Below are 26,161 nucleotides of genomic sequence, written 5' to 3' on the forward strand. Positions count from 1 at the left end.
ACAAACAAAAAGAGTTTGTAAATGTATCGTGAGGACTTCTGATCCAGATATGTCTCTCTTTTTTTCTATCTTTTCTAATCCTCCAATTTTTTTTTCTTTTACAGTTTCATCACCACCATCATCTCCTTTTCTTTGTTTTATCAACATGTGTTATGCTCATATGTAATACAGTACAATTTATCAATACAACGGGGGGGAAATGCAAAGAAAGAGTATAGAAACACTATGCTAGTAGCTTCTTTATTTATGGTTTAGGGTACATTTTCCCTTCTGATTCTTCCCACGATTTTCTTCTTTTCTTTTTCCTCATTTTTTGTTTTATTTCTATTTTGTTTTTATGATAAGTACGGGGAAAGCAGCTATATCATCAGCGTGCGTCTCCTATTGAACTAGTTGTTGAGTCTCTGCTTCTAGTTGTGTGTGCGAAGAAACGAGATAAAAAGAAGTAATGGGACAGAAACGCCCACAAAAGACAAGACGACTAAAAGTCCCCAAGTTAGAGGTAGAGACTTCACGTAAAGAGAAGGATAGAGAATGCTCAGTGATATTAACAGAAAAAGAAATAGCCGCATTATTTCTTGGCGAGCTAGCTACAGGGAGAAGTTCCATACCTTCTGAAGAACAGAGTGATAGGAAACCCTCCGCCTCTCCTGATGATTCTACTGCACAGGCGATTCCTAGTAAAAAGGGTAAAAGACAAAAGAAGCGTAAAAACGCTGTGGCGGGTCCTTCAACTTCTTCTTCTTTAACTAAAGAAACACCTGTAAAAGCTGTACCAACACAGGCAACAAAGTTGAAAACCACCGATATGATAGTCCCGCTTGAAGAAGGGGAAGAAGATCCTTCGGTTTCAGCGGAGGTGCTGCGGCAGACGGCGGCATTTCTCGCTCGTCTAACACCATCACGGTCGCATAAGTTTTGGGCATTGCGGCAAGTGGCGCGTGGAGAGAAGACCCATCAATCTATTACCAAAGAAACGGAAAATCTCTCTACTGATAATGAAGAGGAAGAAGAGGATGAAGAAGAAGTTACATCTAGTGATGATTTGGATGATGAGACGAGCCGTGGAGTGGTAGTGGAAGAGGAGGATACGGAGCCAGCAGTGAAGCATGGGAAAGGTAATAAAATGAAGCGGAAAAGAGGAGGTGGTGGTTCCTTGTTTAACAGCAATCCAGATGTTTGGGATGATTGAAAGAGAATACACACATCTGCTCTTTATTTCTCTCTCTCTATTTGTACTCATTCTTTCCCTTTAAACAATATATATATATACTCTCCCTCTCTCTTTTCTTTTTGAGGTCTGGAGGAGTGCACACTGATTAAAATACGAAATAACGATAATATTTAGAAACATATATACACATATGTGTTTTTTGTTCCTTTTCTATTGGGTCCAGCAGTGTTGATCCAAATTTTATATTCCCTGTTTTTTTTTTAGTATATATATATATATATATATATATATATATATATGGTATGCTTATTTGGGTTTATCTACTGGAATGTTATTATTTTTTACCTCTTTGCATGTTCTTTTGTTTACCCACTCTACGTTTTCCCAGTGAACACGTGCAGGTGTAAGAGTAACTGAACTAAACGGACACAAATCAGGGAGAGTGACAGTAACAAGAATAACACAACAACAAAGAGGGGGAAAAAAGACGAACAACTCTACAAAATCACACAAAAAAAAAACAGAATAATAAAAAAAAGGTGAAAATCTAATATAACGAAAAGGGGTTGAGTATTATCAAATAGTTTAAGGAAAATTTCTTTTTTCTTTTTTTCTTTATAATCATTATTATTGTGTCTAAATATCACTCTCATTGTGTATCTCGTGTTACTTCACGCGATGGAGATTCTATACGGTTTTGGTGTCACGGCAGAAGATATTCTCATCTCCGCCTATTCACATAGTGTGGAACTCATTGTTGCCATCCTCGCTGGTGTTATCGCCTACGCCGCTACGGTACATTTCATACCAGAAGCACGTATAAAGTTAATACAACGTCGTATCTGTGGCATTGATATTAACAAATCAACAGTAGAGCAGCGAAAGCGAATTGCGGCAACACCCCATGAGTTACTTAGTGATGCTGATAAACGGCTTATTGTACCAGAGTCATTAGGTATTCTCGCCGGAGCGGTATATTTGTCTGTATTAGTAGCAGAAATGTTAATAGCTTTTGGGGCATCCGCATCACGACAGATGGATGCTGCGGTAACGACTATTACAGTGATGTTATTACTTGGATTTGTAGATGATGTATTGGAGGTACGTTGGCGACATAAAATGTTACTTTCTGCTATTGGTTCACTTCCATTAGTGTTAGCATACGATGGGAGTGTTTCTGTTGCTGTTCCACTTCCATTGATACCATATTTAAATACCTCTTTTTTATACCTTGGTGGATTTTACCTTGTATGTCTAAGTTTATTATGTGTATTTTGCACGAATAGTATTAATATTCTTGCCGGTGTAAATGGTGTGGAAGTGGGTCAAAGTATCACTATTGCAATAGCGTGTATTTTCCATAATATTGTACAACTTCGTTTAGAACGTGCAGGAGGTTCTAACCACAATTATAACTCTAATAATGGGTCTATGCATCAACTCATGGCTATTGGATTACTTGCACCTTTTGTAGGTGTGAGTTTAGCTCTATGGCGTTATAATCACTATCCTGCTAGTATATTTGTTGGTGATAGTTATACATACTTTGCGGGAACCGTACTTTCAGTGTCTGGAGTTACAGGAGAATATAGCAAAACACTTATGTTGTTTTTTGCTCCTCAATTTATAAATTTTATTCTTTCATTACCACAGTTATTTCATATTATACCATGTCCACGTCATCGTGTTCCACAGTGGGATTCTAAACGCGATGTCTTACAAAATAGTAAAAATTGCACACTTTTAAATCTCATATTGTGGTGGTATGGAGATATGCGTGAGGAAGTTCTAACAAGAACTCTTCTAAAGCTTCAGGCATGTTTTTGCGTGTTGGCTCTTCTGATTCGGTACCTTTTTGCATCTTATGTATATGAACAGGTAGAGTAAAAGTGAAAAAAGATGATGATTGCATCTAAGGAAGTTATGTAAAAAAATTTGTGAAGTGAATGTGTAACGCACATTGATAGATGAACTGTCTAAGTGGGCTCAATAAATGAATGAAGAAAGCAGAAGGAAAGAAAGAAAAAAAAAAGGAAGAGAGATTCCTTGGATATATATGTACCCCTGGGAGTTTTCTTTATTATGATTCTATTTGATTATGAGAAAAAAGAGCAAGAGGAATAAATGGGGAGAGAAAAAAATAGTTTTTTCTTAAATTTATTTCATCATCCTACTCCTTCCTGTTCCTCTCCCTTTACTATCTTTCACAAGAAGAGCTCCCGGTAGTTACGGAATCCTAACATGTGTTTGTTCGTAACTTCCTTATGATTTCAGTTATTACTACACAAATATTAATATGGTATAGTTTCTCCATTGTTTATGGGTCTTTATTACTATATTACTACCACCATAGGGTGGGGGAAGAGGAGGTGGGGTGTGTTGAGAGTGCTATGTGCCAAACTATTAGTATTCTCTTGCTTTCCTTTTCTTTTTGGTAAGAAGAAAGAGAGGTATCAGAAGTCATTTGAATTGTGTATTATGACCTCTTTTTTGTTGTTGTTGTTGATTGTTATCGTTGCTGTTCTTCTTCTTGTTCGTGTACTGTCGCTTTTACTGTTGCTACTATTACTGTTACAATCGCTGTTGCGACGACTGTGCGTTCCCTAAAGGAAATGGGAGGGTCATCAGTGTAATACCAAGTACCGTCAGATGGAATTTCTTATGGATCCGAATTCCAAAAGGAAAAATAATAAAAATTGTTAATGAATGTGAAATATAAATAGAGTTTTCTTCTTCCGCTTAAAAAAAGAAAAAAGAAAAAAAAATATATATCTGCGTTTTTTTTTCCTTTATTTATGACCGTCAGTCAGAAAACAAGGGTTCAAGAGAAGAACCACAAGAAGAAAAAATAAAAAATAATAAAGAGAGGAGCAGGAAACAGAAAAACAGAAAAAAAAAAATAAATACATTTCTCAATCAATAGAAATTATCTGAGGATGAGCGGTGATGGACCTACTTCCTCCTCATGGACGAGTGGAAACCCAACCTCTGTACCGACAACCACTACCTTGAGGAATACCAATAACAGCAACGGCAGCCATGACCATCATATTAATAAAAACAAAAGTGATGCATTCACGGTATATCACTTTGCCTCCTTTGCCGCAATGGAAGTAACAGTAACGATGATACCACGATTCACGATGCCGCGAGTGAGTACTGCCTTTGGTGGTCGTTATGGTCCGTTCACGCCGAATCACCCGGTGGAAGTCCCACTTTGGCTCGCACTTCACATTCGCCAAACCGACACCTGCACGATTTCCCCCCCGCCGTTTCTGGCCGTATCTTTCCTGCGGGATGTGTTGGAGCGGGAAAAGGCGAATGATGCCACCTTTGAGGCTCTTCCCTTTTATTTCTTTGAAGTTGTCAAACAGTTGTGTGAAGGGAGTGCGGCCGCGGAGGACATTCCACACGTGGCGGAAGTTGTGCGGCTCGTCGCCGAAGTGAAGGCGACCCGGCGGCGCAAACTGCAGCGGAGTATGGCGGTGTTTGAGGCGGAGGGCTCGCCGGTGTTTATTCCCGGCATCAAATTAACGAACATCGTCCATCACGAACTCGAGTTTCTCCGCGTTTCTTTTGCGGTGGTCCTCCGACAGGCCGCGGAGATGCACCGCCGCCGCGAACACCGCGTGGGGGCCGTTATTACTACAGGAGTAAATGGAACTGGAATAGCAACAGCCACAAACGCACATACAATACGGCAAGAGAGTCAAACACCAACACGTGTGAGTAGTGGAATGGGGATTGCAACAGATGGGAGTGGGAGTGCCATTGCGACGCCGTCTATTACAGCCACCACGCAACTTAGTGCGGAGCAGATGATGATGATGACAACTACAACAACAAGAGGTAGGGGAACTACTAGTACTATTACTACTACTACAGAACAACAACAACATCAGGGAGAGCCATCACTGTATAGTCATACCCCAACCGGAGCTACGGGAACAAGTGCATCCTCCCTCACAGATGCTACGGAAACGTTAACAAACGTTACAGATGATGTCTTATCACCACCAGTAAAGAAACGACGTACGCTTCGCCAAACGTAACGAAAGGAATATGTATATATGAGGTGTTATTGGTCGTGAAAAGGAGACCCTGTTTTCATTTTCTTTCTGTTGATTAAAGGTTTACATGTGTTTGTTGGTGTAAGATCGGTATTGTACGTTGTTGATATTATTAAATAAATAGATAATCAACAAACTTTTGGAAATTATTTCCATTTTCCATTACTTTCATCTACCATACGGTGCTTTCCTCCATGTATGACGACTCATTTTTGTGTATGCATATGGCTTTTTCCTTTCCTCTTTTTTTATTTTTTCTTTTTGTTTTATTTTATTTTATTTTTGTTGTTGTTGCGAGTAAAGTAAAAGACTCAGATTAGAGTCATCTGTTTGGATAGCACTAACAGAGTGTAGGGATTAAAGGAAATAACAAGAACAGGAACAATAACAATAAACTGATATTATCAAAAGAAAGAAGGACCTTCTTCTTTCTTTTTTCGCATGGACACTATTATTTTCTGTTGTATAGAAATAAAAAAGGAAGCGTATAACCATTGGTATCATAGAAAAATAAAAGAAGTTCGGGATATTTATTTGTACTTTTATTACTATACCTTCTCTTCTTTATAACCGATTTCTTTTCTATTTATTTCTTCTTGTTTTTTTTTCTTTTGTAGGAAGAGAAAGTACCCATACCACTAGCCCAAGTGTGGTTGTACAAAGTGTAAAAGGAACAAAAAAAAAAAACAGAATTTCTGTCGAACGAGTGGGGATCGCAATACAAATATATCTATATTTACGTCTTCGGGAGGGAGAGTTCGCATACAAGTTTCCAACTCAAAAAAAGACTCAAAAGAAAAAAAAGGAGAAGGCAAGAAAAAAAAAAAAAGAAAAGAAAGTTATTTTATTTATTTATTTATTTTCTTTTTGGTGGTGGGAGTAGATAAATGGACAACTTTCGAAAACACTCGAAACACATCGATTCATTTCGTGTGCTATTGAGGCACCTGCACCGCTATCCAGGCGACAAACTAAAGGGGGTTGTTGAAATCACTGTAAACCATCCTCTTAAGTACTCCTTACTGGAGACACGAATCATTGGAGAAGAGAGTACACGATTTGGTACATCATTGAGTTGGCGTTTTGATTCCGAAACGCGCCGTAACGTTTACTACAAGCAGCGCGTTATTATTGCTGGTATTCCTCCTACCCAAGATGAAAAAGGAACCTCTGATAAGAATTCCAGTGATAATTGGAGTGATGCTGATCGAAGTACTGTAGACACAATGGAAAGTGCAAATATAGTTACAGTGGGACTTATGCCTGGTACGTATACATTTCCATTTACTGTAGTACTTCCAGATATTCTACCCCCTTCATATTCAGATAACCGAGGAACTGGATATTCCAGGCTTACATACAGTTTAAAAACAAAATTGTATGCTGGGACACGTGTCCTAGGGAAAGACCGAACATTTTTTACTGTAAGAATGTTACCTGTAAATCCGCTACAGTGGATTGCTGTACACAGGAAAATAAATCCACACGTACGATCATCCAGTACTGTACTTCTTGAAGATGCTGCTGAAGGGACGTCTGCGAAGGAAGGCAAAGAGTTAAGCGATAATGATGAGGAACGTAATGATGATGAGGATCATAATGATGATAATCGTAATGATGAATATCAGGTAAGCCAAGGTAGTAAGACCGTTCTCATTGATCATCAATTTTCTCTATGCAATGAAGATGAACTGAAAGATGCTGCAATTGGTAATGGAAATAGCGAAGGAGATAATATCAATGATGATGCTGCTTCTCTGACTCCTTTTCACAATCTTTACGGAGTGGATCCAAACGAGGCAGAAACGAAAAAGGGTAAAAAGAAGGGGAAAGGAAAGGACAAGGATAAGGAGAAGGAGAAGGAGAGGGAGAAAAAAGAGAAGAAAAAGGAGGAGAAGGAGAAGAAAAAGAAGGAAAAGATGGAAAAGAAGAAAAATAAGAAAAAGAATGGGGAAGCTTTTGAAGACGCTACGAACGCGGGTACCGAAAATAATGACGAGAATAATTGCAATGATGCAGAACGTGAAGGTTTTGAAGGCAAAGAAGATGCTCATAGCAATACAAGTGAAAGAGATTCTACTCGAATTTCGAATAAAAATGCTTCATCAGATGAAAACGCTGAGAACACGCCACCACAAGAAAGTCTGAATGTAAAAAAAGAAAAACCATTGGATCAAGATGAAGAGCACTCACAACAGGAAGAGCAGTCTCCACACGGAGGACTCCAAAGGAAAGAAGAAGAAATAGATGAAGATAGATTTATTCCTGTTGATCCAGCCTTTTCTGATGGACAAATGTGGGAATATAAACTTGATGTACCTATTTCCTTTTTCTTTAAGAAAGGTACTGCCTCTGTTTGTGTTTCAATACATTCTATTATCTGTTGTCGAGGTAAACCTGTTACTTTCCGTGCGGTTGTTGATAACTCTCGTGGTATATCAGCTGTAACAAAGGTGGTATTTATGCTTGTAAACCGTGTTCGAATGAGTTCACGAGTAGAATCTTTTGAGTACAAAACAGTTTTACGCGAGAAGGCATTACGAGATCATACTTGCCGTGAACACAAATTTGGTATTCCAGAATCACAGTTAATTCTTCCAAATAATACTCCACTCACACTTCTCACTGAGGGATATGCATGCCGTACCTTCCTTGAAGTGAAAGTTTCATGTGTATATGGACTACGGACTCATACAGGAACGGCGAGAACGGAAATTGCGGTCGTGGATACCTTTAACACTCAAGGAAATTCCCAACGAGTGAAAAAATGGACCAACTATTACCGTGGACGAGAAATAGCTAAAGACTCTGAACCATACCCAGACGTTATATGTCCTTTTGTAACGGGTGGTGAAATGCTTGTCGTTGAAGATGAGTTGGAGCGGCTAAGTGCCTCCATTCCTCCTCCTACTATTTCCTCTACTTCAGAGATTAAGGCCTCTAAAAAAAAAAATTCTCTTGCTTCAAAGCAAGGGGCTAATGTTGATTATGAACGTGTGGTTTATCGACCACGCTCAGAGCCAGGTGCTGGTGCTGGTGTTGCCAATCCATTTTGGCGATCCTCCTGGGGGAAGCGCGTCGATCTGGATGATTAGTCTATATTCCTCAAAAAAGAGAAAAAAAAGAGAATGAAAAAAAAAAGAAAAACGAATGAATGTAGTAACAGAAAACAAAAAAAAAGAGAAAAAAAATCAAAAACCTGTAAAAAAAAAAATAAAGGTTATATGTTTTTCCTTTGAATCTTTAGCTTGTTAATACCACTTTTTTTTTGCGGTACTGCTTGTGCTGGGGGTTTTTACCCCTGAAGAAGGGGGTAATGATCTTCTCTATTGTGTGCAATAAACGTAGAAAAGGGATTTCAAATGTTTCTTACCAAGTAAAGATTTATATATGTGTGTAGCTGATATGTTTTGTTTCTGTGCATATTTTGCTGTAAAAATAGGTGAGCGAAAGCTTGTCCATACTAAATATCTGCGTATGGGTCGAAATTATTATTATTACCATTCTTATCATTATTATCATTATTTTGTGAATAGGAAGTGAGAATAGAAAAAAAAGGCAGAGAGTATATTTGCGAGAGTTTGAATGCCAGGGAGACTAAATCAAGTGGGAATGTCTTTTTTCTTTTCATTTTGTCTTCTCCATCATTCTAATAGCTAGTGAACAAGGCGTTTTTTTTGTATGTTTTTTTTTTTGTTGTATTCCTTTTTCTCCATTTCTGTTTTGTATTTCTTATGTAGGCCTTTTTTTTTGCTGCTTACGGGTGGCTTGTACGTTTTTTTTTTTGTGCTTATACTTTTGCTTCTAAACGCTCTGAATATGTCGTTGGTTCTCTAATGAACAGAAAGCATTTAGTGTTTTTAGACAAAAGCACTAACTCCATAGTAGAGGACTCTCTGGTTTTCCGTTTTCTATTCTAGAAAATTCTTATATTAATATGGTTCTTACATCATTTTTTATTATATTTTTCGTTATTGTGATTATTGCGCGGTATTCGAATGCATACGCGCACACGCACACACATACACTCTCTTTTTTGTGTGTTTCTCTCTATTATATATATAATATCTCTGTTATATAAATTTGCTGCCTTTCTTTTACTTATTTTTTCTGTTTTGGGGGTTATACTTGGGAAGTGTGAGAATAAGCGTCGGACGACGTCTGTGTAAGAGTGGAATCCACGGAAAGCAAACAAACAAAAAGAAAAATCGAGTGGAAGACAAAAAGAGAGAAAGTAAAAGAAAAAAAAAGCAGGAAAAAAGAGGAAAAAAGGCACACACAAAGGACAACACCAGAAGGCTAGCGAAGGGGGAAAAGAAAGCAAAAAACAGAAAAAATATATCAACAACGCACAAGAATTATTTTTAGATGGAGAGTTTCTCCCCTTTTCGTGTGGTAGGAAGTGTCTGTGGAGATGTGCCCATCAGCAGTACAATCCTCTATGGAGCTCCAGTCCTTATGATTGCCACAGGACACACATTTCAGTTATTTCGCGGTAAGGAATTATCCATGTTACGTGGTGGACCACATTTTCTCAAACGAGTTCGTGCTGTAGCCCAAACAGGGAAGTACCGTTTTGTGGCAGAAGGGCCGCGTATTCACGGCTTTACACATCACAAACTTCTTTGGACTTGTATGCATCATGATATTACACAAAGTAAAGTAGATCACCTTCTTGCGCAGGATGAATTACTCTTTTGTGTGGGACAAGATAAGCGAGTGGAGGTGCGTGCGGTAAAGACGGGAAATCTTCTTGGTGAGTTTTTGATTGAACGCAGTGAAGAGGTTTCTGCTATGGTGTTACCCGCTGGATATACAAATAAGTTATTGGTTGGTACAACATCTGGGGCATTACATTTATATAATTTTAAAACTGGAGCTTGTTTATGGTATGCTCAACGTGAAACCATGTCTCAAGTAACTTCACTTACTGCTAGTAACTATAAGGATATCATTGCTTATGGTACAAGTAGTGGACGTGTAGTAGTACTTAATATGGGAACTAATGAAGAAATTATGTCATTTGATCACAGAGAAAGAGGGGCCGTTACTGCTTTGGCATTTCGTACTGATAAAAGTATATTGATATCTGGAGCAAGTGGAGGAGAAGTGGTATTATGGGATCTTGAAAATCGTTGTCTTGATGGTGTTCTCACTCGCAGTAAACAAGTACAATCTGAGGCCGATGTTCTGGAAACTCCACATACTAATACAGTTCACTCCATTGTGGTATTACCAACAGATAATGCCGCTATTGTAACCGCAGGATCAGATAATGCTTTATTACAGTTTAGGTTTGATACAGTTGATGGTCTTGGAACTTTGGTACGAGAACGTCGTGGTCATATGGGAAGTTGTACTACCGCTGCCTTTTACAATACTGATTTATTACTTACAGCTGGTACAGATCGATCTCTGCGTGTAACACATGTTTTTTCTGATCGTGCTTCATGGGAACTTTCACAAGGAAGACTTGGACGACGTGGACGTGAGAAACAAATGGGACGTGAGGCATTAAAAATGACACCTGCTATTGCGATTGCTAGCTCTACAGCAAGGAATTATCAATGGTCTAGTGTAGTTTCTATACATGAAGCTTCTGCACAAATGTGTGGATGGCGTATGGATACACGTGCATTGGAGTGTAAGTTAAGTGGTATATCCACCTCAACCCACACCGCACGCTCTGTTGCGATGAGTGATTGCGGTAATTTCGCCATTGTTGGGTACTCCAGTGGAAATGTGGCAATCATCAGTATTCAAAATAAAAGTGTAAAACAACTCTTTGATGAAGCCCTTCAACCAGCCGATCGAGCTCATGCGAGTTCGGTAGAATGTGTAGAAGTTGCATGTGGTAATACGGTTGTTGTTACTGCTGGTTTGGATGCACGTATAAAAATGTGGGATCTTCTTAACTGTACATTGCGTTATGTTCTGAAAACGGGTTGTCCTGTAGGTAAATCATGCGTGCATCAACCATCATCACTTTTTATTGCTGCTCAACACTTTACAATTCGTGTATATCACTGCAATCCAGATGTGGGTCTCAGTACAGAGGAAATGACCACACCCGTTCGAGTCTTTGATGGACATAATGGTCCTATTACAGCATTGGCTTTAGCACCGGATTCCAATCGTTATATTGTTTCCGCTTCTGGAGATGCGGCATTACTTATCTGGGATCTCGCCGCTGCCGCCTGTGTTGGACAGTACCGATTTACATCTCCTGCCATTTCTCTTAGCTTTCACCCGGATGCGTTATTTATGATTTCCACTCATGCCGGAGAACGTGGGGCATTCCTGTGGTCTAATAATCTCCGTTATGGTTTTGTACCGGAAGTGGTAGAAGATCCAAAGAGTCGTGTGGTGGGTGAACTGCCATTATTGCACTTTCCCACCGCACATGGAGAGACGGAGGATGAGGCAACAGAAACGCATGAAAATGGAAAATTATTAGGAGTTAACGGTAATGGTGAACTTGACCATCGACAGCAAAGCGAAGATGACGATGATGATGAAAATAATAATAAAGATGAAAACAAGAAAAATTCTGTTGATGTGGAAGCGGAGTTATTTGATGCCACAACAGATATTGCTCTTGTAAAGCGGAAACGTGAGGAACAGCAACGACATGAATTGGATCAAATTGTTTCTGGTGGATTACGACTGGCGGGTGTGCCACGTTCTCTATGGTTTGATCTCACTTTACTGGAACAAATCAAAGAAAAGAATCAACCACTACTACCACCAAAGAAACGGGATGTACCCTTTTTCCTTCCCACAACACAAGAGTTACGTCCTACATTTCTTGTCGTGGCGTCTTCTGGAAAAGAGAATGGATCTAATGAAACGCAGCCACGTGTTGTGAGTGCCGCGTTGGCAGAACTCAGTCCAGTGCAGCGGATGTTAATTCAGAATAAGTATGAGACATTAATGAGCTATTTACTCTCTCTCACCACTCCACAGGCTATTGATCTGGAAATTAAACGCGCCGTAGACTACACAGAAGGAGGTTCCTACACAGAGGAAGAATTACAACGATTGAAGGAATGTTTACGTGGATTACTCTTATTTTTGGCAGAATGGCTTCGTAGATGCGAGAATGTTGATCTCGTTCAGGGTATTTTAGCGGATACTATTCGTTCACATGGTCCACTTATTACACGCTGCGGTGAGGAACTTGTGCCGTTATTGGAAGAGTTAGCCCAACTGCAGAATACTGTACGGTACAGCATGGATCACTTACTTGGGTATCCTAGCTGTCTTGTTGGTACCTTTTCTGGATCGCTTTTCTAACTCTTTTTTTTCTTTCTTTATTTGTGTCTTTGGTTGATTGGTGAATTGTCTGTCTGTTTGTTTGTTTGTTTGCTCTCTCTCTGTTTGATCGACGGAGGAATGAGAAAAATGAAGGTTAGGCAGGAATTCTCTTCAGTTTTATTCAGTGTGGTTGCTGAGAAGAGAGGGATAGAGGAAAAAGAAAAAAGGAACAGAGAGAAATATGGAAAAGTGATGAAAAGGACCATTTTTTTTGTTAAGTTTTAGACGTGTAAGAGCTTAGTTACGTATAAAAAGTCTGAGAATCATAAAATATAATAAAAAAAAAGGAGGAAAAATATCCTTAATTCACTATACATATGTGATATTTTCTTTTCTTTTATGAGGTGCACGTAGTTGCATCAATAATAATAGGACAGTCACGTTTTTTATTGTTCTTCTAATTTATAATGTTTCTTTATTCTTATTATTCTTATTCTTATTATTAATACATGCAATTAATATTTCTATGTTTTTCCACTTTTTATCAAAACCACATAATTCTCACTTTTTCTATTCTTCTCTATTTCTATTTATCTTCAAAAAAAAAAAAGAACAATTCGTAGCTTCTCTAGATTAAAAGAGTCAAATGGACACTCTTTCGACTAATTTGCCCTGTTCATTTCGCCCAACTATTAACAGACGAAGTCGTCGCTTAACGAGTGGACTTCTCTCCGTGCAGGAACGACAACAGTTTGATCTCGCCAGACGTGAAACACGTCATAGAGAACTGGTGGCCAAAGTAGAAGCCGAACGTCAATTAAGAGAAACATTTAAACCCACCACAAATCGACCGATAAGAAGTGGAAGTCGTCATACTCCTCTTTATGAGAAGAATAATAGTGGAGCGGGAATAGACAGACCACAATCAGCACTTATTAGGAAAACAAATATAAATAATCCGGAGGAGACATTTCATCCAGTTATTAACACAAGAAGCGAACGTATAGCGGCCTCCAATGGTAGTTTACAAAATAATCAGAAACATACACAAGAGGTTCGACAACGTGTACAGGGATTATGGCGGGAATATGCGGATGTTGGTAGTGGTGAAATGACACTTAGTGGAGTTCACTGTGTACTGAAGGAATTAGGTTTAAATACCTCATCACCTATGGTGGAAAAGTTTTTATTGGCGCTTGGTATAAATGAATCTTTAAGTATTCGATGTGTACCATATGATCGTTTTATGAAGGTTTTCACTGTAGTGCTACGTGCCGCATTAATTACATCTCCTCAGGGTGAATATAACCATAATAATAATAATAATAATAATAATAATAATAATAATAATAGAGTGAAGCACTCTGAGTTAATATCTAGTGAGGGTGAAAATGTACAACGACAGAGTTCTGTACGCTCGCATGATTCCGCGCCCACGATGCGTCGCTCTCATTCCATCCGTTCATCCACACCCAAGAGAAGTACTGTAAAGAGTAATCATACAATACCCAAAAAGTCTACAATGGTTTTACGGCAATCTGTGGATATTCAGGAGATAAATATGGGTTTCTCTCACTACAAAGAACAACCTCATAATAATAATAATAATAATAATAATAATAATAATAATAATAATAATAATAATAATAATAATAATAGTGAGAATAACAGCAATAGTGAGAATAACAGCAAAAGTAATGACGACAGTAATTCTCCATTACCTGCGGCACCGTACGAAACTATGGGATTAAAGGATAATAAGAACATTAGTAGAAGAATGTCTGAGAGGTCACAAGGACAGAGTTCCAGTATGCATCAACAGGATTCCGAAAAGCGAACACGGAAAATAGCATATGATCCACTTAATGGATGTACTTTTGCCCCAGTGATAAATAAAAACTATCGTCCACATGTTTCATCCAAACATGGTAATGGAAGTGAAGGTGAAGGTGGTGATGCTTCTTCACACAAAACTCCCACGGTGGTGTACAAGACAAGAGAAGAAAAAGAGATGGAGGAGTGTACTTTTGCTCCAAATACGGCTCGTTATCACAAAAATCGCGATTTCTTAGCCTGGTGGACACGAGAAACTTTTACAGAAACAAATAATGAGACTACCTCACGTAATGTAGTGAATGAGAATGAGACTTCGCTTGAATGTGTTTCCTCTAAAGAGAAGATAGATTATGAGGAAACTTTAACCGATAATGTATATTCAAAATCATTACAGAAACCAGTAGTAAAAGAGCAAAACGAACGAAGATTAGGGCTTTTAAATGCACGTCCTGCACCAATTGCTATGGGATTTGATAAGGCGGTTAAACGCATGATAGAGGCACGTAAGAAAAGTCGACCCAAGTTTGAAGAAATGTTAAGAAGTTCTGAATTTGTAACACAGAAACCGTTAAAATCTACAGTTGTAGAACCATTTACATTACAAGCCCAATCACGACATTTAGAACGAGAACAGCAGAAACCAGTATTGTATGTTGTTGTAGATTTACCAAGCGGAAAGACAGGTCGCATTGGTGTTCATAGAGGTGATAAGGCAGAAGATCTTGCCAAGGGATTTGGTCAGGCATATCAACTTGGTGATGAATTGCGTGAACGGTTAGAGTGTGTATTAAGAGAAAAACTGAATGAACTCTTACGGGAGAATGTACAAACTCTATGGCTTTGAAAATACATAAATAGAATAGAATGAGTCCATAGTTTGTAAGAGTTTCTAAGTATTAACGAATACATCCGTACTTAATACTTGAAAAAAAAAAAGTTATATATTTCCCTACGACTCGGCAAAAAGATTGAGAGTCTATTCTATTATTTATTTACTTTTCCTTTATTTTATTTGGGTGTTTTTCTTTTTGTACATGGTATTTCCTCAACTTTTTTTATTTATTTATTTCTTTTTTTTTTTTTGCTTGTTTTCTATTGAGATGAAGGACAATGGACCTTATTTCTTCATTCTCGCTGCAATAAAATTCTATTATCTTTTTCCATATCTACTTTTAAATCCAAACAGGAGCTGTGGCGGTGGGTGTGTTTTCTTTTTTTTTCTTGAATCTCCCAAGAATTTCTTTCACTTGTTGCTTCTCCATTCCTACACAGGAACGGAGAGAGATAAAAAAGAAAAAAGAGAAATGAGTACACAGAAGCGTTCTCGTGAAAGTGGAAATTGTCATGATATTCGAACCATTTTTAAACAGGAACGAGAACGGGCGGCGTTATTGCGAAGTGGACCTTTTTTTCTCGAACGCATTCTTTCGCCTAAACTTGTGAATCCACACTACAAGGCAGGTGGTTCTCTATTGTGTGATCCAACGCGTATGAATGTTGGTATAATATCTAGTAGTAAACAACGTTCTGGGGTTCTTGCATTACCACAACGAACAGAAGCCTCTGATCGTCTTTATTATTATAGTCAATTGCAGTATCGTGATTTTTCTACGGTGGTGGCTCCACTCTCTGAGCGTACTGCAGTTTCCTCCAATATTATCACAGATGTTGTGTTTGATATGGAGGAAGAGTTTGCCGTTGTCTGTCAACCACGACGACTGACAGTTTACACCACAGAAGAATGGCATAATTGTCATTTAATGCGTATGGAGTCTGTGGATAGTTTACCAGTTGTATCTGTAGAGGCACGTGGTTGGCGTAGTTGTGGGTTTGGCTTTTCTGCGGTGCAATTCCTCGCCTCTTCATTACATATAGTGGCTGGTTATCATCATGCCCCTGTTGTGGATATCTTTGATTTGGAAGATGTGGATGAGGAGACGTGTACACCACAGCAACGTTTTAGATTAACAGAGGCGAGAGGAACTGGAAGCAGTAGTACTGGTAGTAGTAACAATGATTACAATCCTCCTTCTTCTTCTTCTAATAATAATAATAATAATAACAGTGATGGCGTAATGGATGTGACGAGTGCGTATGCAAATGATGTTGTGGCTGTCACAGAACAAGTAAGTCTGGCAGCTCTTTCTTCTGGACATTCGGTTTGGTTAGATCGTCGTAGTGGAAAAGTGGAAACCTGCACAGGTGTGTTTGCAAGGGAATATAATATTGGTCAACAAAACTCTTCTCTTTCTAAAAGAGGTCCACTTACGTCTGTGGCATTTCTCTGTCGTAATAGTCCTATTAATATTGTCTGTGGAACTCAAACAGGTGTGGTACAGTTATGGGATGTACGCTATACACGAGATTGTGTGGCTGTACATCAAACATCTGCGGCTGTTTCTTGTATACAGGCATCCTACACTCCAGCATTAAATGGCGTGATTTGGCTAAATAATCACAAGGGAGAAGTTCAGGGAATTCATATTGGGCATGATGATATGTGTTTATTTGCAGAGACAAAATGTGCCGATGGTGTACGTTCTACGGCTACATTTCATATACCACCACCACGACTTTCATTAATGGAATCTATTGGACTTTTGATATGTCCACATATCTCTTCTAATGCTTTTATGTTCTTTGATCTTTATGCATTGATGAAACAGGTATTGACTCCTGTAAATATGGAGGCATCTATGAAGGATGAAACTATAGGTGTATCTGGGAATAATAGTAAAAGTCGAAAGAGTGAAACTAATGAAAGAGATGAAAAGGATGGATATGGACATGCATCAACTCGTGATTTTCAGAGTGCATTAACAGTTATGCAGCAGGAACGTTTCACAAAAGTTATTCCTAAGGTTTCTTCTATAGATACAGGTATAGTACACCAGATTCCATATAAGAATGTTTTAAATTGTGAGGGATTTCCTAATATATCAGCATGTGGGGTATGGAGTAAGCAATCTCGTGTTGTTATGGGAAACACAGAAGGTCGTGTACAATTGGCCTGAAACGTAAAGAGGAATACATCGTCTCTCTTTGATTTGTATTTCTTTTTTTTTCCATTTTACTTGTAATAGTTATTCTTGATGTTCCTATTGTGTTTTGGAATGCGTTTCATGCTGTTTGAAAATTATTGGGTTATTTTTATTCTTGGAGACGTGAGTTGTGCGTATATATGTGTGATAAGGAGAGAAACAAGGCTCATCACATTATGTTGAAGATAGAATTTCCTGAACTACTATGAACAGGAATAATAACAAGGGAATTGTAGTTAATAATGATATGACTCTTGCAGCTTCAAGATGTATCTTTCTTTCTTTCTCTTGATGTTGCTTTTCTTTTTTTCTCATCTCTAACGTTTTTTTTTTATGTTTTTGCGCATTAAAACATCTAAACTATATTTTGTAAAATCACATACATTGACACATAGATAGAAACGAGCGAAGGGTATATTTTTAAAAGTAAAAAGATGCCTGCATCCTATAAATTCTTTGGTATACAGGTATTATTATTTTTATAAATAGATACCCCCACCCCCTTTTTTTTCACCATTTCATTCTCATTTGGAAAAAAAGAAATTATATATACTTATCGGTGAACTCGTGTTTACTCTCGTGTATTGTGTTTCATTCTAATGGATTGATACTATTTACTATTACTATTCTTCTCTTTTATTATTATTTATGTTATTACGATAAGTATAGTTAGTAGAGAGAGAAAAAGAGAAACACACACACACACACAGATACACACATAGATATACGAATAACGACAGCGTACATCCATGTTACGTTGCAGTTCATTATGCCGCAATATGGGGCTTGGAGATGCCTATGTGAAGAAAGTCTTCGATAAAGTGGCTTCCAAGTATGATTTTATGAATGATGTTCTCTCCCTCGGTGTACACCGTGTGTGGAAGCGTCACTTTGTACAGGAGTGTGTACGTCCACGTCCCGGTGGTAAATTCCTTGATGTCGCTGGTGGAACAGGCGATATTGCATTTCGTATTATTGATGAGATTCGCGGAGTGGAAAAGTACTATGGACTTGCCCCAGCCGCGACAAACGATAATAATACTAATACAGAATCTTTTAAAAACCGCACAGAAGTCACTGTGTTGGATATTAATGAGTCTATGCTCCGCGAAGGCGAAGAGCGGGCGCGACGTGAGGGATATAATGAGATTAATTGGATAGTCGGCAGTGGAGAGGCCCTTCCCTTTGACGACATGCGGTTTGACAGCTATACCGTTTCCTTTGGTATTCGCAACTTCAGTGATCGCCCAAAGGCACTACAAGAGGCCTACCGTGTACTAAAGGTAGGCGGTGTATTAAATATACTGGAGTTCAGTAAAGTGACATGCCCGTTTTTGTCTCTCCCATATGATGTGTGGTCGTATGGATTTATTCCCCAAGCTGGGCGTATGTTGGCAGATCAGGAAAGTTATCAATATCTCGTGGATAGCATTCGTGCCTTTCCAGATCAGGAGACATTTGCAGAGATGATACGTGAGGCGGGATTTGGATACGTGCGGTATGAAAACCTCAGCGGGGGAATTGCCTGTATTCACACCGCAGTGAAAGTAGATGCCGTACGGGCCAGACAAACCCAACAAGATTTGAAAGATGTATTAAAAGAAAAGAAAGAAGAAGAAGAAGTAGTAGAAGGAGAAAAAGAAGGATCATTGGCGGAACGTGTAGAGAAAAAACCTGTGTAATGGTTAATCTACACATTTATATTATTATATACCGGTTTTAAAAACAATCGTTTAGAGACATGTAAAGAGAAAGAAGGAAATAGAAAAAGGAATTAAAGTTAAAGAAAAAGAAAACATTATCTGTGATTGTATATATATATATATATATATATATATATATATATATATATATAAGTGTGTGTGTGTGTGTGCAAAGATGCGATTCGTTTTTGTTCTCGAAGTTTCTTTCATTGAAGTTGAGTTTATTTTTCTGGTTTTTCTATGGTTCTTATTAATACTGTACTTTTTTCGAATTACTTATATATTCCCCAACAAATTTCATGCATATTCTCATGAATCATATTGTTATTTTTTCTTTTTTTTTCTATTCTCTTTTTTTCTATGGTTCTTATTGTTCATACACCTTTACGTATATTCTTTATATACATATATTGAAAAGAGAAGAGGGCGTGCGTGTCTGTCTGTGTGTGTGGGTGTCTCACTGCAGAGAATTCTGCAGGACGAGCATAAAAGGAAATACACGTACGCATACATTCCTATAAATATACATAAACACACATACACACACGCACACGCATACACATATACATATATACATATATATTTTTTGCACTTTCTTGCAATACATAGATCGATAAGGAAATAGGATAGTAACCTTCCCCACGAGACAAAATAACACAAGATACAGAAGGTATCGAAAAAAACTCATATTTTCTTTTTCCTTCTTTTCTTTAGCTTATATATATATATATATATATATATATATATATATATATATATATATACCTATTTGCTGAGAGACAGGTTGTAACCAAGACAAGAAGCAAGAAATTAGACAATAAGAGAACAACAACAGAAGAAGTAGGATACAGTAGAAAGGGTAAAAAATAATAGATTGGATAACACAAGGATTGTATTTTTTTATTGTTTCTTACAGTCGCCATTACTACTACTATTACTATTACTACTACTACTACAGGTATCTTTAGAACTGATTGTGGAAGAAACTACCGAAAAAAAAGGAGTAAGGAAAACGCTTCTTTTTTTTCTTGTTTTTCTTACTGCGTTCTTGTCACATTAATCGAGTGACGTGTCTGTGTGCTGTTTATATTTAACAAAAAAAAAGAAGGAAAGAGAAGAGAAATAGAAGAAAACGTAAAGATACAGAAGAAAAAGAAGAAAAAAAAACTATATCAACGATGACATCTCGTACAACCAGTTGGAGTAATGGACATTCAGGGAAAGAAAGAGGCGAACGAACACCCTCGCGGGGAATGGTCTCCATACCGCGGGAACTCTCGCATACGCCCACTATTGCTGCTCTCTCTCCCACGGTGCAAACACCATTCATTCAGAAGTGTCATGTACACCGGGGAAACATGGACAATTACGGTGAGGACAACCAACAACAACAACAACCGCTAGAAATTATGACTGTTAGATTTGAAGAAGAAGGATTACAACTGACAACGACTAGTTTACTTGGAAAAGGCGGTTTCGGTAGAGTCTATGCGGCACGTTCAAATAGCGGTGAACTGTATGCCCTAAAAGCGTCTGCAAAGAAAATGACAGAAAGTGATTGGTCGCGTCTGCGTAAAGAAGTTGCTCTTATGAGTCACTTTTCACGACATCCAAATGTTGTGCGATTTATTGCGGCAGGACGTGATGATGAGCGTGCGTATGTTGTTATGGAGTGTTGTGCTAGTCGTTCCTTACATGATGTGATTGCCCAACATGGACTAGATACGCAGGAGATTCTATGGGTGGGATGGGCTCTAGTGGATACTATATCTTTTCTACATTCTAAAGGATGTATTCACCGTGATTTAAAACCACAAAATCTTCTATTTGACTTTGATGGAAATCTTAAAATAACAGATTTTGGTCTTTCAAGCCGTATCGCAGAGGCGCAAACACGTAAAACGGTAGCAGGAACTGCTATGTATATGGCTCCAGAAATTGCAGAAGCGGTATACAGACGAATGATAAATGATGATTCAGAACATTCTTTACAATATGGAAAAGAAGTAGATACATGGAGTATTGGTGTGGTATTGTATGTTATGCTAACTCGTATGAATCCATATATTCAAGCCATGGAAAAAGAAGGAACTAAAGATATGGATAAAACTCAAAAAACACTTGCACTTTTTAATTGTGTAGCAGGTGCTTCTTGGAGTTGGCCTTCTGATTGGTCAGGTGATGCGGAGTTGTGTGAAATTGTAAATCGTACAATGCATCAAGAACCATCTAAACGTGCAACCTTACAAGAAATATTACAACACCCTGTATGGAGTAGACGTCCACTGTCTTGTCCACTTTCACTTTTACATAAATTAAATTTATTGGAGAGATCTTTACAAGGAGGAAGATATGGTTCAACACGTCGTTCCCTCAGTCGTATGGCAGATAATCTTCCACCACCAAATCCTAAAAAAACTGTGGATGATGTACTTTCAGAAGGATTACGTCGTGTGGTACTTACAGAAGAACGAGCTCGTGCACAGCTTGTTTTAGAGCATCATGAAACTCTTCATGTTATAGTAGAATTACTAAAATTATTACGAGCTGAAGTTGACTCCAGACGAAGTATTGAGGAAGGTGAAGAACGATATCGTATGGTTATTAAAAATCAAATGCTAACACGTCGACAACGACGTGGTGGTAGTGAAACACTTGTGAAATCATCATCAGCAGGAGGAGGAGGAATTGGTGGTGGTGGTGGTGGTGGTGGTGGTGGTGGAGTAGGAGTTAGATCTTCACGTTCACGTAGAGAATCCAGTGTGATTTTAGTGGCCCCTGCAAAAGAAGAAGAAGCGGATGGACGAATAGTTCGTGCCTCACCGGACAAATATGCTGTTGTATATCCAGGACGAGATACAGCTACACGTTGGTCACTACGACCTGTTATTTCACTTCCTCGTGAACTAAATCATGAAATTGAAGAATTTAAATGTATGAATCGTCATATCATGACGAAACTCACTTCGATGCCTCATGGATATAATGGATTTGACTGCAATGTCTGTGATCGAGAAATATTAAAGATAACCCTTGAAACCCCTGCATTCCGCTGCTACAAGTGTGACTACGATCTCTGCATGAAGTGTGCTTATCAGGGTCGTCTGAAGGATGTCAACTTTGTCTGTGTGTCGTGTGCGAAGAAGTTCACTTCCGCCGCCAAGTTGCGCTCCCACACACTGCAGTGCCGTGGCCCCAGTTGGAGTCCCTCCCCCCGCCGCTCGGCTCGCATGGACACACTTCTCTGGGAGGAGCACGAAAAGGGAGAAAACGGCGAAGAGGACGGCGGGCGAGGGACGCTGCTGGAGAGCGGGCGGGGGAGTCTTCTCGACATTCGACTGCCCGGCGAGGCGGCGGGGGACTCACGGCGGGCGGGTCGACCCTCCGGCCGGAGTTCCACCAGCGGGCGGGCCTCCTCCGGCGGGCGCATTAGCGTCGGGGACCGCCACGTGCCGTCGCCGGAGGACGTGGGGGCGATGGTGGTGAAGCACCGCGATGCGATGTTTCCGGATATGCCCGAGTGGTCATCCTCACGCCGGTCTACGGTGGAAAGGGGGAGTGGGGGTCGCAGAGGAACAGGAGGAGAAGCAGCAGAGGAAGAGGGAAATGGAAATGGAAAGGCTGTGGCGCATGGACGTAATAATAAGAGTAATAATAATAATAATAATAATAATAATAATAATAATGTGAGTGGGGGTAGCTTTTCCTTTGAGCTTCCTCCTGAGATTCGCTTATCACGTCAAAAGAAGGAGGAGAGAGTTCAACCAAGAAATTCGGCAGAATTAAAAGAGATTATAGAAGTGGAGTCCCCACCCATGAAGAAGGGACGCAGAGAAAGAGAACAGGATAGAGGACCTAGTGCTTCACCCTATAAATATAATGAAAAGGGTAATATCATTGGTATAGCTGCACAACATCGATCTGCAAGAGAAGCTAGTCTACAACAACAACAACAACAACAACAACAACAACAACAACCAGGCCATAATGTAATTGTTATTCGAGCCGATACTGCCTCAAAACCAATGGAGATGCAAAAACAATCTCGAGTACCTCGAAGTGCTTCATCAAGTCGTCCAGTAACTGCGCCAGGGACTGTTGGTTCTAATACTACGACAAAAAGAGTTGATCCCCCAATGGTGCCATTAGCTCGAAATGTCACTACTGCCGCCCCAATACAGCAACAGCAACAACAACAACAACAACAACAACAAAAGCAAATGATACAAATGCCACAACAATCTCGACAACCTTCGGCTAGTGGTATGACTATGCGTGGAGGACCACCTCTACCACGTAAAGGACCTGGTATGCCACAGAACACTCCACTTCCTGTACCACCACCAGCAAATTTTCCTGTACCTCGTCAACCTTCTCGACCATTACCACAACCTGGTGGCGGTAGCGGTGTTGGTGGGGTTCTTGTTTCTGGAGGTTGTGGTAACAGCAATGCTTTTTTGGCTCTTCCACGTGAGGAACAAAATCGTCAACGTTTTGTAGATGAATTTCTCAGTGGTGGATGGATACGTTTTTACTCTTTTACAAATGAGGAAACTGTGGTTATGTATTATTGCGTACAACCTGGCAGATATGGTGCTGTATTTCCAACAGAGGCTGGAGTTGGTACTGCTGTTGTAGATGTACACTCTAAGCTGGTTTTATATGTACCGTGTATGAATAATGAAAGTACAAATCGAAGCCAACCGCATCCACATGTGCAGACTTTTTATGATGAGGATGTGCGTTTATTAGGTATAGCAGAAGCCCAGCGCTACCTCGGCGGAGTTCTTGATAGTATCATGGGTTTTGTAAGGGAGATTGCCCGACTTCGGTCAGAAGGATTAACTCCAGCTGCTGTTCATGCTGCCTATATTCATCAACGTGAAAGAAGTTCTGTGCCTACAGATACAAAGTTTGTTTATGTGAGAAAAGTTTTCCCTGATCCATCTGGGGCTTTTACATTATTTCGCCTTTCTAATCTTCGTTCACAGGTGGTTTGTAATGCACTTATGGATATTCGCTGGCAGAGTGATCGTCGACATAATGTAGGACAGAAGTATTACGTGCTTGCCGATGGTACAGCAGAGCCATTCGTGGTAGATCATACAGGTATTCTTGCCCAAGTGGAAGCGGTTTTGAGCAATAGTTTTAGGCGATAATAACAATAAATAGATAAATAAATAAATACATACATAAATACATATTTATTTATCTATTTATTTATTCTTTCGTGACACTATATTTTCCCAACGGGCATTTCCAAAGGCGATTTTGCAGTTTTAGCAGTATCGCTGACATAGAAAATGAAATCTTTATTATCTCTCTTTCTCTCTCCATTTCCCTGACCTTGCCATCATCTTTTTAACTTTAGAAAATGAAGAGAAGATGGCAATTTTTTTTTTTTGTACAAATGGAGAGGATATGCAGAAATAAATAAAAAAGAAAAGAAATTGAGGATGAGAAGGGGGACAAAAAAAGAAAGAAGATGAGAAATAGGGGAAAAAGAAGATCTACTACAGCAACAGAGATTTGTGGGTATCTTCATATATTCTTTCTTGTGGTTTTTCCCCATTTCTAATTGTTTTTTTTTTCCTCTTTCTTTCTCTATCCCATGCTCTCCTCATTTCTTTGTTTGTAGCTTTTCCTATTTTTCTGTTTTCATGCGTTTTGCTTTTTTCTTATTTTTCTTCTGTTTTTCGTTCCCTTTTTACTGTATTTTCAGAACTTTCTTCATGCATATTACAGAAATAAAGCAAGTGAGTACAGGAGAGAGTAATACTGGGAAAGAAAAATAAAAAAGAAAATGAATCCCGTGTGAGAGTATATGTACGCATAGCTGCTCTCAGCTGGGTATACGCAGTTCTTCATCAGTGAAAACACAAAAAAAAAGAACGAAGTAAAAAAAAAAAAGAATAGAAAAGAAAAAGAAAGAGATTATTTTGTTTTTATTTTTTGCGTTTGAATGCAACGACCTCTGTGCTCCATGTATTTTTTTTTTTTCCTTTTTGACCTTTTCGGTGTCTTATTTTTGCTTAAAATACTTTGTTTCCTTGCTTTTCTATTTTGCTTTTTCTTTCTCCTTCAACAATAAAATAACAATAAAACATCTTCATTAGTTATCTATTAGTACATGCCTCGTTCATTGCTTCGACTAAATGAAGCATCTAAAGAACATGAAGGAAACCAACGACAGCTCATTTCTCATTACATAACCCATGGTAAGAGTAAACTAAACCTCAACAACAAGAATAAAAAAGCCGAACACACTAATAATAATAATAATAATAATAATAATAAACAAATTGCTCCAAAACCATGGTGGCAACGCTATCGTCCAAGAGGACGTTTATTACATACAGATAATAATAGCAGCAGTGCTGCTTCCTCTACATCTATTGGCCCAAAGTTGTTTTCAGCCTTCTTTGTTACTCCGCGAGAGTTGGCGCACACCGTACGAAGATGGGCAATATGTTTTAAACATAAACAACAGAAACGACAAATTGTGATGCGTCGACAGAGTAGAAGCCAACATCATCTCGTAGAGGATAAGAAAGGAGATATGAATGCAGCATACCATACGTCCAATATGAAATACTTGGAAAACCAGCAACAACAACAACAACAACAACAACAACAACAGCAAGATGAAGAAATAGAACAAAATAGTGTAAATGAAATGGCATTGGCGTTGAGTACAGCACGTTTACTGTGGGCTTCTGTACAACGATCAACTGCCGCCTGTGTGAATGTACGTTCAACGGGATGTATGCTTTCGAAACAGTGTCGTTGCCTTGTGGCGTGTATTTGCCCTATGCTACCGTACACGAGAGCTCATAAACATATTCATATTCCTATGCAAAATGATAAGAACAATAAAGACTTCACAGTTAATCCAAGATAGACATTTCGTTTTTTTTTTGTTTTTCTTATTTTCTTCTCTATTCTTATACTGTTATTAGGGTATTATTATTATTATTATTATTATTATTATTATTATTATTATTATTATTATTATTATTATTATTATTATTATTATTATTATTATTATTTTGCTTTGGGGTAAGGGAGAAGTAGTTTTTT

At 38.7% G+C, this 26,161-nt stretch overlaps 10 protein-coding genes across 10 annotated transcripts; all 10 read left to right on the forward strand.

The window, feature by feature from the left end:
• Positions 1 to 448: 448 nt before the first annotated feature.
• LSM04_002182 (uncharacterized protein) lies at positions 449 to 1,192 on the forward strand (the record flags this gene model as incomplete). Its single annotated transcript, XM_067334608.1, has 1 exon — positions 449 to 1,192. The coding sequence occupies one exon, from the start codon at positions 449 to 451 to the stop codon at positions 1,190 to 1,192; it is 744 nt and encodes a 247-aa protein (XP_067191634.1).
• Positions 1,193 to 1,852: 660 nt separating this feature from the next.
• On the forward strand, positions 1,853 to 3,061 carry LSM04_006308 (Glycosyl transferase; the record flags this gene model as incomplete). Its single annotated transcript, XM_067334611.1, has 1 exon — positions 1,853 to 3,061. The coding sequence occupies one exon, from the start codon at positions 1,853 to 1,855 to the stop codon at positions 3,059 to 3,061; it is 1,209 nt and encodes a 402-aa protein (XP_067191768.1).
• Positions 3,062 to 4,110: 1,049 nt separating this feature from the next.
• LSM04_003527 (GINS subunit) lies at positions 4,111 to 5,226 on the forward strand (the record flags this gene model as incomplete). The annotated part of the gene is made up of 1 exon (XM_067334612.1): positions 4,111 to 5,226. The coding sequence occupies one exon, from the start codon at positions 4,111 to 4,113 to the stop codon at positions 5,224 to 5,226; it is 1,116 nt and encodes a 371-aa protein (XP_067191684.1).
• A 905-nt stretch (positions 5,227 to 6,131) lies between these two features.
• On the forward strand, positions 6,132 to 8,339 carry LSM04_005555 (Arrestin-like; the record flags this gene model as incomplete). The annotated part of the gene is made up of 1 exon (XM_067334613.1): positions 6,132 to 8,339. One exon carries the CDS (start codon positions 6,132 to 6,134, stop codon positions 8,337 to 8,339), a length of 2,208 nt encoding a protein of 735 aa, XP_067191749.1.
• Positions 8,340 to 9,612: 1,273 nt separating this feature from the next.
• LSM04_004683 (WD40 repeat) lies at positions 9,613 to 12,540 on the forward strand (the record flags this gene model as incomplete). The annotated part of the gene is made up of 1 exon (XM_067334614.1): positions 9,613 to 12,540. The coding sequence occupies one exon, from the start codon at positions 9,613 to 9,615 to the stop codon at positions 12,538 to 12,540; it is 2,928 nt and encodes a 975-aa protein (XP_067191721.1).
• Positions 12,541 to 13,147: 607 nt separating this feature from the next.
• LSM04_004725 (uncharacterized protein) lies at positions 13,148 to 15,181 on the forward strand (the record flags this gene model as incomplete). Its single annotated transcript, XM_067334615.1, has 1 exon — positions 13,148 to 15,181. One exon carries the CDS (start codon positions 13,148 to 13,150, stop codon positions 15,179 to 15,181), a length of 2,034 nt encoding a protein of 677 aa, XP_067191723.1.
• A 460-nt stretch (positions 15,182 to 15,641) lies between these two features.
• LSM04_002370 (uncharacterized protein) lies at positions 15,642 to 17,351 on the forward strand (the record flags this gene model as incomplete). The annotated part of the gene is made up of 1 exon (XM_067334616.1): positions 15,642 to 17,351. One exon carries the CDS (start codon positions 15,642 to 15,644, stop codon positions 17,349 to 17,351), a length of 1,710 nt encoding a protein of 569 aa, XP_067191642.1.
• Positions 17,352 to 18,127: 776 nt separating this feature from the next.
• On the forward strand, positions 18,128 to 19,060 carry LSM04_008141 (UbiE/COQ5 methyltransferase; the record flags this gene model as incomplete). Its single annotated transcript, XM_067334617.1, has 1 exon — positions 18,128 to 19,060. The coding sequence occupies one exon, from the start codon at positions 18,128 to 18,130 to the stop codon at positions 19,058 to 19,060; it is 933 nt and encodes a 310-aa protein (XP_067191816.1).
• A 1,199-nt stretch (positions 19,061 to 20,259) lies between these two features.
• LSM04_002448 (Protein kinase domain) lies at positions 20,260 to 24,240 on the forward strand (the record flags this gene model as incomplete). The annotated part of the gene is made up of 1 exon (XM_067334618.1): positions 20,260 to 24,240. One exon carries the CDS (start codon positions 20,260 to 20,262, stop codon positions 24,238 to 24,240), a length of 3,981 nt encoding a protein of 1,326 aa, XP_067191646.1.
• Positions 24,241 to 25,211: 971 nt separating this feature from the next.
• LSM04_004258 (uncharacterized protein) lies at positions 25,212 to 25,982 on the forward strand (the record flags this gene model as incomplete). The annotated part of the gene is made up of 1 exon (XM_067334619.1): positions 25,212 to 25,982. The coding sequence occupies one exon, from the start codon at positions 25,212 to 25,214 to the stop codon at positions 25,980 to 25,982; it is 771 nt and encodes a 256-aa protein (XP_067191709.1).
• Between the last annotated feature and the right edge of the window lie 179 nt (positions 25,983 to 26,161).

This window comes from Trypanosoma melophagium (genome assembly GCF_022059095.1).
Source record: "Trypanosoma melophagium isolate St. Kilda chromosome Unknown ctg22segment0, whole genome shotgun sequence".
Taxonomy (NCBI): domain Eukaryota; phylum Euglenozoa; class Kinetoplastea; order Trypanosomatida; family Trypanosomatidae; genus Trypanosoma; species Trypanosoma melophagium.